At 39.7% G+C, this 13,479-nt stretch overlaps 2 protein-coding genes across 4 annotated transcripts in view; one reads left to right on the plus strand and one right to left on the minus strand.

The window, feature by feature from the left end:
* gng12b (guanine nucleotide binding protein (G protein), gamma 12b) overlaps positions 1–9,203 on the plus strand; it is a 28,506-nt gene extending 19,303 nt beyond the window's left edge. For 2 of the 3 annotated variants that reach the window (XM_082523239.1, XM_082523240.1), the window contains exons 2-3: positions 6,944–7,064; positions 7,174–9,203. In XM_082523239.1, coding sequence (XP_082379365.1) covers positions 6,972–7,064; positions 7,174–7,299 — 219 coding nt within the window. In that variant the 5' untranslated portion in view covers positions 6,944–6,971 and the 3' untranslated portion in view covers positions 7,300–9,203. Of the gene's footprint in view, positions 1–3,078; positions 3,343–6,943; positions 7,065–7,173 lie in introns of those variants that run through there. The other variant, XM_082523241.1, reaches the window with a different exon arrangement.
* A 2,245-nt stretch (positions 9,204–11,448) lies between these two features.
* Positions 11,449–13,288, minus strand: gadd45ab (growth arrest and DNA-damage-inducible, alpha, b). The gene is made up of 4 exons (XM_082525798.1): positions 13,143–13,288; positions 12,735–12,836; positions 12,426–12,633; positions 11,449–12,221 (listed from the first exon to the last, which is right to left on the minus strand). The coding sequence occupies exons 1-4, from the start codon at positions 13,190–13,192 to the stop codon at positions 12,108–12,110; spliced, it is 474 nt and encodes a 157-aa protein (XP_082381924.1). The 5' UTR covers positions 13,193–13,288; the 3' UTR covers positions 11,449–12,107.
* Between the last annotated feature and the right edge of the window lie 191 nt (positions 13,289–13,479).

The following is a 13,479-nucleotide window of genomic DNA, read 5'->3' on the forward strand; positions in this document are numbered from 1 at the left end:
GTCTCTGTGCTGACCCCTTCTGAAGTCCACCACCAGCTCCTTAGTCTTCACCACTGATCCCAGTTTTTGTCATTTGTGGATAACAAATAAAGAACCTTGAACCTTGAACGGCTTGCAATCTGGCTATTAGTCTTTCCAGACTAATAGATATAAATAACATTGTTTCTCATTTGTTCTTTAGATCGTGGTATGATGTGTTGCGTTTATAGATCTTTTAGCTTACTTCATATTATCAGACAGGTTCAGATTAAGTGATTTCTTGATTCAACAGTATTTGAAATAATTACACTTGTGTCTCTATTGAAATTGAGCTCAGCTTTCCAAACAATATGGTTAATTAATGAGTTAACTCTGAATTGAATCATCATGTAAAAAATGCATTTTGTTTTTATTCCGGTTATCTTTGTCTATTGTTGTTATTTGTTGATTATCTGTAAGTGTGATGAATATTAAAAAAAGAAATCAGGAAGGGGGGAGTGCTTTTTCATGACACTGCCACACTGTTGACAGGCAATGCGTCAGTTCTAACCCAAACCCTGTTATCAGGATGAATACCCTGGTGCGTGTCCTGCTTGCACTTTGTTTATTTTCTCCACTTGCTGATTTGCTTTATTTTTCAAGGTCCTTTTCCTGTTGATTAGGGTTAGGAAAATACTGTTTTTCAAGTTGAAATATGCCCTCTCACAATAGTAACCTTGCTTGTAGGAGTTTTCCGTTACACCCACATATCACTAATGTCATCACCCAGTGCGTAAGGGTCCGGAAGCTAACCTTGTTCCTAAATGAGCCATGTGAGCTTATTTAGTAAAACAGAACTAAAAGCCTGGGGATGAGAATGAGCTGAATCGATGCATAAAAATCTAGAGCTGTAATTAGCCTGAAACATGCAAATCAAAGACCAGCAAGTGGGCTGTAAGCCAGCTAAATAACAGGCTTCAGTATTCTATTGCAGTGCTTCTCAAAGCATGGAGGCATGGAGACACTGCAGGTTGGGCGCACATGCAGGTGGAAGTGCATCACCTTGGGAACTCTTACAGTTTGGTTTTCTGTTACTTTTTGTTCTCACTAGCTTTTTACTTTTGTGGTTACTCTCATAACTCGTGTTTAAAAAAAAAAAAAAAAAAAAAAAAAAGCTTAAAATTGCTCACTTCACAGTAACTCTGTTTGGAAATGAAAGCCACTTCAGTAACCCAACCTGCCATTACCCAGTGCCACAGGACAGGACACTTTGTACCTAAATGAGTCACAAATTTAATAAAATACCACTAAATGGTGCCTGGGGAATGAGAACGAGGTGTATCGATATAACGGCGCAATAAATCTCTAATTAGCCTAAGGTTTGCACGTCAAAAACCAGAAAACAGACCAAAATGTCAGTTAAATAACAAGTTCACTTCTCAAACTGTGGGTCTTGGAGTCACTGTAGGTGAGAAAGGGAGATGCCAAGTGAGGCTTTGGAACTGGAACATGCCAAAAAAAAAAAAGAGAGCATGAGAAGCATGCAGTGGGGCAATTTAAGTCATTTGTAAAGCATCAAGAAAACGGTACCCATGCTTTTGAATGTTGCACCGAAAATTAATTTGTTCAGTTGTATGTTTGCGTGTGCCTATCTTTTTCCACCCTCTTGACCATTTCACTCTTGAAAAAAAAAAAAAAAAAAGAATTGTCTCAGAAAGGTTAAACACAGAACATAATTTTAAAAAATGAAGAATTTGCAGCACCAACAGCCAATTCTTGAACTCTTGCTAGTCACGGATGGAAACGGGAATAGTTTGAGCTTTCATTAATGAGTTTTGCAAATTTTTGTAGCAATCACTCCCGCTTTGAGCTTGTTAGGGTTAGGGAGGACCATATGGACCAAAGAAATGATAATAACAGCTAAGGAGTATTTCAGTACACATATGGGCATATGATATGTCATTAGGTCATTAGAGTATTTGGTCAGGCAGCAGATCTGTGTGCACTATTACACACTAAAGGGCAAAAGCTGCTGTCATAAACTCTGCAGGACCTCTGTGCTGGCACTGTGAGGGCCCACCTGTGCAAAAGCCCTGAAGCCACATCAAAGTAAGCCCTCCGCTGTAAAACTTCAAATATGTTTTCATCAATCCTTTCAGTATGCCACATGTTTACATTTGCCACACATAAGCACACACGCTAGATGCAGACAGGCGCAACACAGCTGAAGACATTTCAGACATTCTTTTGGCTAGCAGGATCTTAAAGACTCTGCCGCACTTGGAATCACACACCCGCAGTGATAAAAGTTCACTACTTGTTTATGTTTGTTTTACTGGAATGAGTGCACTTTTTTTTTTTTTTTTAAACCACGCATTTGTTTAATTGAGGTCTTATTTCAAAAATAAAATTTCTAGTGTACTAAAAAGTGTTCCTTGCAGTAGGAACTATCTGCATATAGTGCAGTGGTGGTTTTAACTCAGGAATACTTCATGTTTTTCAAGAAGTATAAAACATAAACAAGCTCATTCGGGGCAAATGAGCTTGTTTATGTTTTTTGACTTTGGGGCAAATCCAGGTTAAACGTTTCTTGTATTTGAGTATGCATGCTATAAACCAGTCCGGTTTGCCTCACTACAGTACATACATATTACGGGAAAAGTATGGGAGTTTTTTTTCTTCTTCAAGAAATATAAAAATACTCATTTTATTCAAATAGCTTTAGTACGGTCAGAATCTTAAGGAGAACCTACAACAAAAGTCACATTATTGACATGCATGAAATTTAGAAGTAATTAGTTTATTTTGATCCCTCAGAAGCAGCAGGGTTACTGTAACACTAGTCACTGCCTTGACTTATAATAAGGGATTACTTGGAATCCAGCTCATTTCAGGAGAGGGACCTCCCTGTATCAGACAGTTCCTTTGAACGAAGTTGCACAGCAGAGTCTGTGTGTGATGAACCAATCCTGCTGGAAGGATCTGTAAACCCATTCACCTCTTTCAGTCTGGCTGCTGAAGACAGTATGCCACATCTGGTCTCTGCGGTCTCCACGTCTCTGTGACTGGTGGACGATCACCTCCCAGCAGCTACTTTTTAGCTGTTCTCATGAGTTTTTTTTTTTTTTTGTAACCTGGAACTTATTTTTTATTGCAAATAATTTCACTTTGTTTTTCTTATGAACTTTTTACAGCTTTCTATAGAAAGTGGTATAGGTTATAAATCTTTTCACAAATCAGCAGCAGAGCCAAAATAAATCAAGCAATTTGATAAATCGGGAAATAGCACAAAGGTTTTAAACCTTTTATCTGTTTAATGTGCAGAAAGAATTGTCCATGCTTTTACTTTTAGTTGTCTGGATGTGCAGCTCAAAGGATTATCAGGTAAACATCCTAATTTCAGCTCTACAGGAAATATGACCACTATAGCACCTGTACTGAGGTCATTGTATTGGCTTTTGCTTGTTTTAGAACTAAACCCCTAATACTTTTTTTCTTCTTCATTGCCTGCTTATTCTGGGACATCAGTCAAAAGTGGTGAAGTGTTATGGATCTTATGGGTATATTCTTAGTTATTTTATTTATTCACTTGCTCACGTCAGTCTGTTGACTTAGTTTCATATTATCTGACTAGGTTTGTGCCTGCAGCCTCTGTGGTAGCTCGTGCTTTGTGCAGCACATTGTGAATCCACCTAGAATGAAATGTGCTGTATAAATAAGTTCTGCTTTCTTTCTTGCCTAATAGTTTAAGTGAGAAGCTGAATCTCTAGAAAAAAAGTACATTTATTTCAGAATGGTTTTTATTTCACTCTTTGTATTTTAATAACATCATGGACACAAACTGGCATGATCTGACAGTGTTCCACTGAACTTCTTGAGATGCCAGGAATACTTGTCTTTGAAGTGCCCCCACAAATGCTCTTTGAGGTTGAGGTCAGGTAGCAGTCCACACTCCCTGGTCTACTTTGGTGTTCAAGTAGGCCCTCAAAGCTTTGAGGTGTGTTTGGATTCATTGTCCTGCTGCAGTATGTATCATTCTCCAGAAAAATGCAGGGTGGAGCATCTCTCTGAAGAATGGAGTGTGGCTTGTTTTTGGTCAGGGTTTTGATTAAGTTCAGGTACTCGGCTCCAGGGTAGACACACCTGGTCTGCTGGAAATGTGAGGCATAGCCAGGTTTACTTGCTTTCTTGCCTAATGGTTTAAGGCATAACCAGTGAGGGAACAATAGCTAAAAGTTGCTTCACCTAAACAATCTGAAAGCCACCAATCTGCTTCACTTTCAAAGCTGTCATACAACTAGTGCAATCTTAAGTGGATCTTCTTAATTATGCGTCTAATTGACAGCAATTCCATTACTGAATTTGTTTATCTATTAAATTCTTTAATTCCCTTGACCCAGTTTTATATGAGCAAAGTAGTACACCTATAGAAGTTTTCTTTTGGATCAGTATATCTGCTATAATATTTGAAATTCCAAACAGGTTACTCATGCTAGCTGTAGCATGTTTGTGCAGCATTCCTTTTCATTTAGGCATAAAATGTGCTAAGCAGGATTGCAATATTTAGAAGGATAAGCTGCTTAGTTGGGAAAGAGTTTTTTTGGACTCTAAAGTGTACTTATTATGGCAGTTTGTATGGGGAATAATATGCAACAGGGGGTCACAGTTTTTTAGGGCATAGTGCCCTTTGCTATACTAACATTAAACATGCAAGCTGCAAGTAAACCTACACAGCCATACCAGGATAGGTATGGATGCCCTAAATACCTTAGATGTTTTTTAGTCTGTGACTTGTGTTGCAAGATGAAAGGTCTCTACACTTCCATCTCAAAAATCTAATGTTTAGATCAGTGTAAACAGTCACTGTTACCCAGCACTTTTATGTTTCTGGTCTCAGGGCTTGATAGTAACAGCCAGCGTCACACAGTGTCCGTGCAGACGTTAGTGGGTAGTTACTAACCCTGCTGTGACGCAGCTCTAACCTTTTTCAGAGTCCACTCCTGCCTGGCCAGCACAGCTGTGTTGACGAGAGATGCATGACATGAAGTGGTAACTTCCTTTGTACAATGAGTACACAGGTCCAGAATGTTGTACACGAGCCTGACAGTAAATATGTGCAATCGTGCTTTTGGTTTTAATGTCAGCATGCAGGTTTTCAGGAAAGCTACCTTGACAACTGCCTTGCAAAAGCCTTGCACTCCAGCAATAACAGCTACACTTTCTCTATCCTAGGTTATTATCCCATGTCTGTAGCTTCTATTTTTAGCACCTCCACCCCATATTTAATCATTTATACTTTGGAGGGTAACAGGCGATACTGCTTCCTGTGGAGGAAGCGGAAAGGAGTGGGTGGGTGAGGGGGGGGGGTTAGAGAGATGTATGGTCTTGTCTTTTTTTCTGTAGGCAGTTCTGCAGTTGCCCATGTTTCATCTCCCTTCCGTTTCAGCGTGTTCCCCTCCTCCGTAATATCCTGCATCAGAGCACAGAGCTAACATTTACTGCACCACATGCCAAAGGTTATTTTTGTCAGTCCCACAGAGCTGCTCTCTGCTGTGTTTTCTTAATGTGTTCCAGGAACAAAAGCTGCAAATTATCAGCTGAACAATTGCTATGCACAGTTTAAGTTCTCAATAAAATTGCTCAACAGTGCATTTACTGTGTTTTACTCTAACTTTGAATACAAGACATTGTGTTACTCTTGCGTTAGAGACTGTTTCTGGTTTTTAAAGGAAATTGCTTTTAGTGGAGAAAACAGAAAGGAAACACGAGGTTTTGTTCAAAGACTGCTTCCCCTTTGAATTCTGCCTGACAGTTGGCTAAAGTTAAATGTAAAAAATGGCCAGCGTGTCGCCTCCCCTACGAGCAATGACGTAATGAGTCGGTAAAAGCAAACCAATGTATCCTGGAAGTGGGAATTGTGAAACTGGGTTGGGTCACAGCTTTTACGCATATTGAATGAATTCAGGATTTGGTCAACTGCCACTTCTGAGAAGTTGCACAGTTATAGAGTTTGTTTCAGCTTCCACATTTTAGTAACTTGATTTCTTATATCTAAGGACATCATGCATAAAACCTCTAATGCGTAAACATGCAGCTTTGTATTTTTTCTTATAGCCCTTTTTTGTTAGTGAGTGCTTGCCAATAACTGAAATATTTCATGTATTACATAGATTGTTGCAACATTTTTATGCAGACATACACAGTGATATAGACTGTATCTCAAAGATGGTTAAAGCCATTGGTCCTTGATGTTTTGTCTAGAACCACCTCGTGTAGTGTCAATAAGTGATCTGTCATTTGATTGGATTTTTACTTTCCTGGGAGAATCTTATGGCAGGTGGAGGAAAATCAAGCCAATTGATGTCAGGTATGACAAATCATGCCACAATGATTTGTCGTTGGGTCATGAAATAAAATTGCACTTCCCACTTAGTACATCAGCATTAATTTTTTGGCAGAAGAGACTTTTTTGTGTTCTTTTGTTTTAGTCCGAGCCAGATTCCTTCTTGCTCCGTTTCAACTTTTATAGCTCTATTTCACATCTTTCCTCTTATTGGTATCATTTTAAAACAATATTTTTTTCAACATTTAATTTTGTAACTTAATATTGCATTTAAATGCTGTAACCTTAGCAGAAAGGTAATGTGCAGCTGGGACATGGGAGGTATCGAATACAGCTTTTAAGCCAAATAACTGCAATTTGACTTGATGCTAAGCTCATTCGTCTCTATATACTAATAGCATCAAGTCTATGTTCATCAACTTAGATTCTGTTTTGTTGCTGTTATAGCCTCGCATGTATTTTTAGCAGCAGCTTGGCCTTTGTGTCACTTCTTTAATCTCCCGCAGGAACATCTTGTTGCCAGTCAGCATATCAACAAATTAATTAGACTGTGGTTTATTTGGTTTCCTTTATCTAAATACCAGATGCATCTCTACACTAATTAACGTGCATTCAGTAAGGATCATATTTTGTCTTACACAGGTTTAAGCACAGCTGTCTAAAAACTGCAATGTCATCAAAAATGCAGAGCTCCAGTAGCATAGTTCAGGCCAGACGGACGGTGCAGCAGCTGAGGATAGAAGCCAGCATCGAGAGGATAAAGGTATGTCTGCAGTCACATTCACACCACTATGACTGTTCCACTTTCTTTTTTTTTTTTTTTTTTTTCTTTTTTTTTTAGGAGATTGGTGTATTTACTGATTTCTTTGCAGGTGTCCAAGGCTTCATCGGAGCTGATGCGCTACTGTGGAGAGCATGCCAAGAATGACCCGCTGCTAATGGGTATCCCTGCTTCAGAAAACCCTTTCAAGGACAAGAAGCCTTGCACAGTTTTGTAGGGAAACACCTGAACTCTTGCTTTTGATGCTAAATCCTATGTGTAAAAGCTCTGCTCACAACTTGCCTTAAGGCCAGTATACCCCTTAACTTTTTCACATGCCTGCTTGAGTTTGATAAGGAATGTAGTCCTCTCTGCCTTTTAGTCAAATAGCTGTGACACCAAAGAACGGGCAGAAGGCTGAAGCCGTTGCCTCTGATCAAAGCTGCGGCTCTAACAAAGATGATTAAAAGTGGTGGCTTTTGTTTGTCTGCACTGTAATCTGACAGGATCTGGAAGGCCACAGACCTCAGCCTGAAAGGAGCTGAGAGTTGATGACTGTAATTATGACAGCACGTATAAACAAGCCCCCTTCAAGTCATTGGTCTAATCAGATTTAGGCTTTGGGTTTTCACTTCTTGCTTTCATCAGGAAACGGTTTGTATTCTGTTCAGAATGAGACAATTAACAAGATAATGATATCCTGTCAGATGAGTTAACTGTCCAAACTCTAATGGACCTGCATTTCCGGGATAAACAGAAAGGGAGGTCCATAACCACTGATGTACTTTTTATTGTCACGCATTTTGACTCAGAAGAAATGGTCTAAAATCATCAAAGGAGACCCATTATGATAATTTCCAGCTCCGCATTTTATCCTTAGACTCTACTACAGTAGTTTTATATGATTTTACAATTTAAAATATTCCTTAGTTTTTGTGCATTCTACTTTACTTCCTATTCCCCTCCTCTTATGTCACGTTTAATCTGATTGGCTGCCTCTCACAAGTAGGTGGGGCTTCTGCACCATACCTTATTGCCCAAGAGGGAGGGGGACTGCCTGAAGCTGTGCTTAGAGCAGTCTGAAGGCTGAGCTTTTAGATCATAGGGATTACTCGATCATACGTGTCTCTTATATCTAACCTTATATAACCTTTCCAGAGATGCAAAGAGTTTGTTCAAATATAATTCAGATTTTGATTTTTTTAGACATTTCAAAAAATGATGTGGTGCACTTGTACAGTGCAGTGCCAATATTTCAGGATGAATTGATGCTTAATTTTGCTGTAAGCTTGCTGTTTTTGCAACTTTGGTTGTATTCAGCGGAGAGCGATAAAAGAACACGAACATGATATCTGTAAGTCTTACGATGCAAGTACTTGGAGGATGACACTCTTAAATGGAGTAAACCTTAACCTTGCCATGAAGCCGTTACTGTAGAAGAAAAATATTTACAGTAATCAGACTCATCAGATCTAGTTTCGCTGCTTCTGTCTGCAGACCTGAGGCTTCTTGTTTGTACACTTCAGGCACTGTGAAACTAATGAACACCAAATGACTGTTATGAGTTTGAAACATTTCATGTTTACAGCTCAAACTTCCTTTGATTATATCATGTTGACATAGCTGCAACTTTATGTCATTTGTGAGCTATACTCTTGCTAAAACATGAGCAACTACTTTTGTAATTTTACCAGCCAGGGCCTTAATAATGAAGTTAATCCTACTTTAACCTCTTGACTACCTTTAAGTCACATAAGTGCTGTTGTCTAAAACTGTGAATTATAAGATTCTTTAGGTGAATTAAGAGATATATGGGGTATATCTTACTAAAGGCTTGTAACACTGTGCCCATGTACCAGAGTATGTGCTTGCTTGTAAATGTTCTTTTCAGGTTTCAGTCAAACCTTAACATTTGACTTTCTATTTTGTTTCATGAGTTCAATGTTTGGGATTAAAAAGTGTTACGTGTTGCTGTGTTAACGATACATCTGGTTGATTTTGATCAGTCTGTATGGATTTATGTTTTTGTTGATAAGTCTGTGGTTTCTCACACGTGGTGTCAATAACAGCTTACTGTCATATTCAAACCTTTGCCTGTTGTTGCATATATTCAATGCAAATAAATATGGAAAACAAGTTAAATTATTCAACTAAATTTACATAAGCCTGTTTTAGACATTTTCATTGCATGAATCATCATTTATATAATCAAATGGAGGGTCTACAGTGTTCATTTTTCGGCTCCATATGTTTGATATTGGACTTTACAATAGTAGGTTTTCATCATTTAAAGTTCATGATGATCCTTATTTGTCTTAGACTGAGCATTGGTGCAGATCTTAAGTGAATCCAACATCTAAAACAAACTGAACTACCTTTTAAGCAAGCTATCTGCTGATTGGCTGCCCCTTGTAAACAGCAGGGTTTGAACAGCTGTGGTTGTAGCTGTAGCTGTGTTCCTGACATTAAGAAATTCATAGTAGGGATATCCACTCTCACTGACATTATGTAGAGCCGAGAGCAGAAAAGTGTCCTGATATCGAGCATCTAAAGCAATTTGGAGCTTGAGCTTTTGGCTATGAGGGGTTGCTGACCTCATTAATTGAGAGTTTGAGCATGTTTTATATGCACGCCCACCACTGTAATTATATAGAAAATGTCTTATTGTAACAACATGAATATTACTCCTTTGTCTGAATCACAAGTCACAATGTTTAGACAAGTGGGTGAGTGAATCAGGTCAAAGACCCAAACATTTTTGATTGTTCTAATTTCTCAGCAAAGTTGTTTACATGCCCGTAAGCCATGAGTACCATGTTATGCAATAATCCCTACTTCTGTGAGCACCCTTTTATCTCCTGTCTCAGTCTTCTCAGGTGCGATGTTACATCCACAATCAGGTCAGGCCATATTTGTTGGCCCACATTCATGTAATCCCCACTCAAGTCAGATGACTTACATGGCTGGCTTTTGTAGCAGCATCATTTGCAGTGATAGTGTTACCTGGTAATGAAGAAGCCCTGGGATAAGCCAATAATCCACTATCTCCATTATCTCACCTACTTTTAGAAGCTCCTCCCTCAGTGTCAGGAAGGCCTTTCAGTGATCAAACTGATTTTCAGGAGGTGTCATGTCATACAGATCAGACTCTACTATTTCTGATATTGTTTAACAACCTAAAAAACCCCTTCAGATCTAAAAATTCTATCAAGGTTAACGTTATTTACATGTACAGACTTCTATACAGTTTATCAGATTTGCAAAATTTTCTTGTTTATTGCAGTCAGTTTAAGACAACCACAGACCGTGTAGCTTCTGTCATACCCCACAATCCTCCTCAGTCTTCCAGTCCCTTTTTGACCCAGTTTTCCCTCCCCATCTGTTAGCCCTCCGCTTGACAGGAATGTTGTCTTTGTGATATCCCTGCCTGCAAACTGACATCTCTTCAGTGGGTCAGTCTCTGTGCGTACACTGCATGTTAATTACAAGAACTATTATTGCCAGTGGTCAGAGGGTATGCCTCTATTCATGTGGCTATTTTTAGGCATAAAGCTAAAGTACTGTACAGCTCTAGCAATAGAGCTGAATAGCCCTGACTCATGCATCCTTTGTCTCGTGACGCTCTGTGTGGAAACCTTTGTCCTTTCTAACTCTGTGCAAGCACCATAAGTTCTGGTTTTCTCTCTTTACAGCCTGAAAGGGGTCTTCAACATTTTTTTTTTTCATGCCTCACTGCTATTTTTAATTCTCTCAGCAGTAAATTTAGCACTGATTGCGTGAATGCAGAGGGGTGTGAAGAAGGAGCTGTCACAATGAGCCCCATCCCACTTAGATTTGACTACAATGGGAATTCTCCACCCCTCTGTGTAATAAGATCTCCAAGATGTGCAAAAGGTCAACGTTTACTAGGGTTCCCATGCAGGAGTAAACTTTATTTCAAGAAACCTAATGCCTGCAGCACATTTCAAAGCCAGCTAATCTGGTCTGAAAAGACTTGTAGTTGTCCATTTTTCTGCCACAGGCTAGATTTTTTTCCCCCCCCTCAAGCTGGGAAACAAAGCCCAGATGAGGTGCACAACTCTAGTTCCTTCTCAGACCATGTGGATTACCGAAAACACGTTAGCTACTCCACTTCTGTCTTTGTTGTACACCCTCCTAAACAGGTTGGCTTTATGCTGAAATGCAAAAGAAAAGAAAAGCGAAAGCATATGTCAAGTAAATAAATAAACGAGTCACTTCCCTTGTGACATGTAACAACAAACTCCAAATGTCAGGAAATTCATGCATGATTTTCTAAAAGTGCACGGATGGAGTAGTTGCTGAAAAGGTAAAGCAAAACCCATCTGAGAACTGTTTTTAAATGTTATTTTATTCAAATTTTCAAGGCACAATCTTTTCAACTATGCACAATAAATATAACTTATTAAATTAATAACATAACAAGTTACCGGACAAACATTGTATTGTCCATAATAATAATAATAAACTGTGAAAACTTTCCCTTTTGAGTTATCAGAGTTATCAAAGTGACAAGTTTTTAAATAAGATTAAGTAAATGTTCTCTTGAAGAAATGCTGAGTCAATTTGGTCAAATTTTCATGAGGAGTTTTTCAAGCTGACAGCTGACTGATCCACTCTGTTGTGGTCCAGTTCCTGGAGTCTTGTCAGCTGAGACACTCTGTCGGCTTTTCCCCCAGTCCATGCGCCTGTGCTCGGCACCACGTGTGCTCCATGCTCACATGATTCAGTTTCCTCGAAAATTATTCTTTCTCGGCAGAGAAAGGCGCAGTCATACGTTAAAATCCGGGAACCCAGACAGCTGAGTCACTCTTCCTTGGCCCACAAGTTCACCCTGACCTGGTAAATTTGTTGGAACGCTTGTGCTCTTTTTTCCCCCCCCTTCCTTCTCCTAACTCTCCCGTCGCTCCCTCTCCACTTCTCTCTCTCTGGGGCGCTTTCCAATCAAGTCCAACACAGACATTAACACAGGCCTTAGGCAGTTACTTTTTCCCCATTGCACACAATACATTTATATTCCAAGCAGCTTCATCGGTCAGGAAGGTTGATAACAGGCACCCACTGATCCAAACACCGGCAGTCTCTGCAGAATCTGTTCAACTTGCTCAGTGCAGGGTCCTTCCACGGGGATGACTGCGGATTCTGCACAGGAAAGAGCAAAGCGGTTACCATCTGTTCTTTTATGAAACTTGCAAATAATAATTCAGATTGCATAACTGATGCCAACTCCCAAGTGCTGACAGCAGAAACGAGAAGCAATAAACCCCAGGTACATTTGATTGCTCAAAAGGAAATGAGCAATATTCCCAAGGTTTAAACTACACGGACGTGAGTAACAGTACTTACAGTAACTAGAACACAGTGTAAGTCCATTGGCTCTCCTCCAGGCTTCACTCCGCCGAGTATCTCTGCCAGACGCCTCATGTTGCTCACACGCAGGATGTTGATGTCATTCTCGCAGCAGAATGCCTGTATCAAGGTAAAGTGAATCTGCAGAGCCACATCCTCCTCATCATCTGTGGCCAGTAGACACAACACCACATTGTCTGGATCCCTAAAAGCAATGAGGAAAAAGATAAAGCAAACATTACTACTTCATGCTCATCCCAGCTAGTTTTTCATAGTGCGGCAGTAGCGAGCTTACTATCAACTTACACATTGAGTGACTTTGCTGCTTCATAAACTCCGACAGTGATGCAACCCTGAGGCAATGCAGAGCTCAGGACCTCCTCTAACGCTGTAGCCACCGAGTCCATTCTAAAGAAACAAAAGTTTAACAGAACGCGCATGATCAGAGAGGCTGTTAGTTTAAGATTTGATGCCCCAATTTTCCATCTAACGCCGTTCACGTGACATGTGAATGCCAGCTCGTGATGTAACGTTGCATGTGTGATACAAATGCAAGAACCGGGGGACGGCTCAATATAATAGGGCTGAATGTCGGTCACAAAGGGCAGTGTGCAATTATATCTGCAAACCAATAATTCTAACAAAAAGTTTCTAAATTCGTATTAAAAACAGAATTAAATTAAAGGAAAATGCAGAGTTCAACGCAAAGCTAACCTTTCTGTTGAATTATCTCCACTGGTATCTTCAAAAGTCATATTGCACATCCAACCGGGTCTTGGTATAATGTCCAGAGCGGAATCTGTGCGTCCTCTGTTGTCTAGTGAGACTCTCGCTGTGCTCGGAGAGTCCGGGTTCCAGTAGTAAAAATCCTGTGTACGCAGAACTCATTTGCATAAAGCCTACCCAGTTGTGGATGACTGGTCACGTGATTCACATTGAACCTGTGCTTAGAAGAAAGCGACATCCCGTGGCCATAACAGGACAATGACTAATATGAGAATAATCAGAACTAGTTTCTGGAAATATAGTAAAACCAATTCGTCAGTAATCA

This window comes from Aulonocara stuartgranti, assembly GCF_965226115.1.
Source record: "Aulonocara stuartgranti genome assembly, chromosome: 23".
Taxonomy (NCBI): Eukaryota; Metazoa; Chordata; class Actinopteri; order Cichliformes; family Cichlidae; genus Aulonocara; species Aulonocara stuartgranti.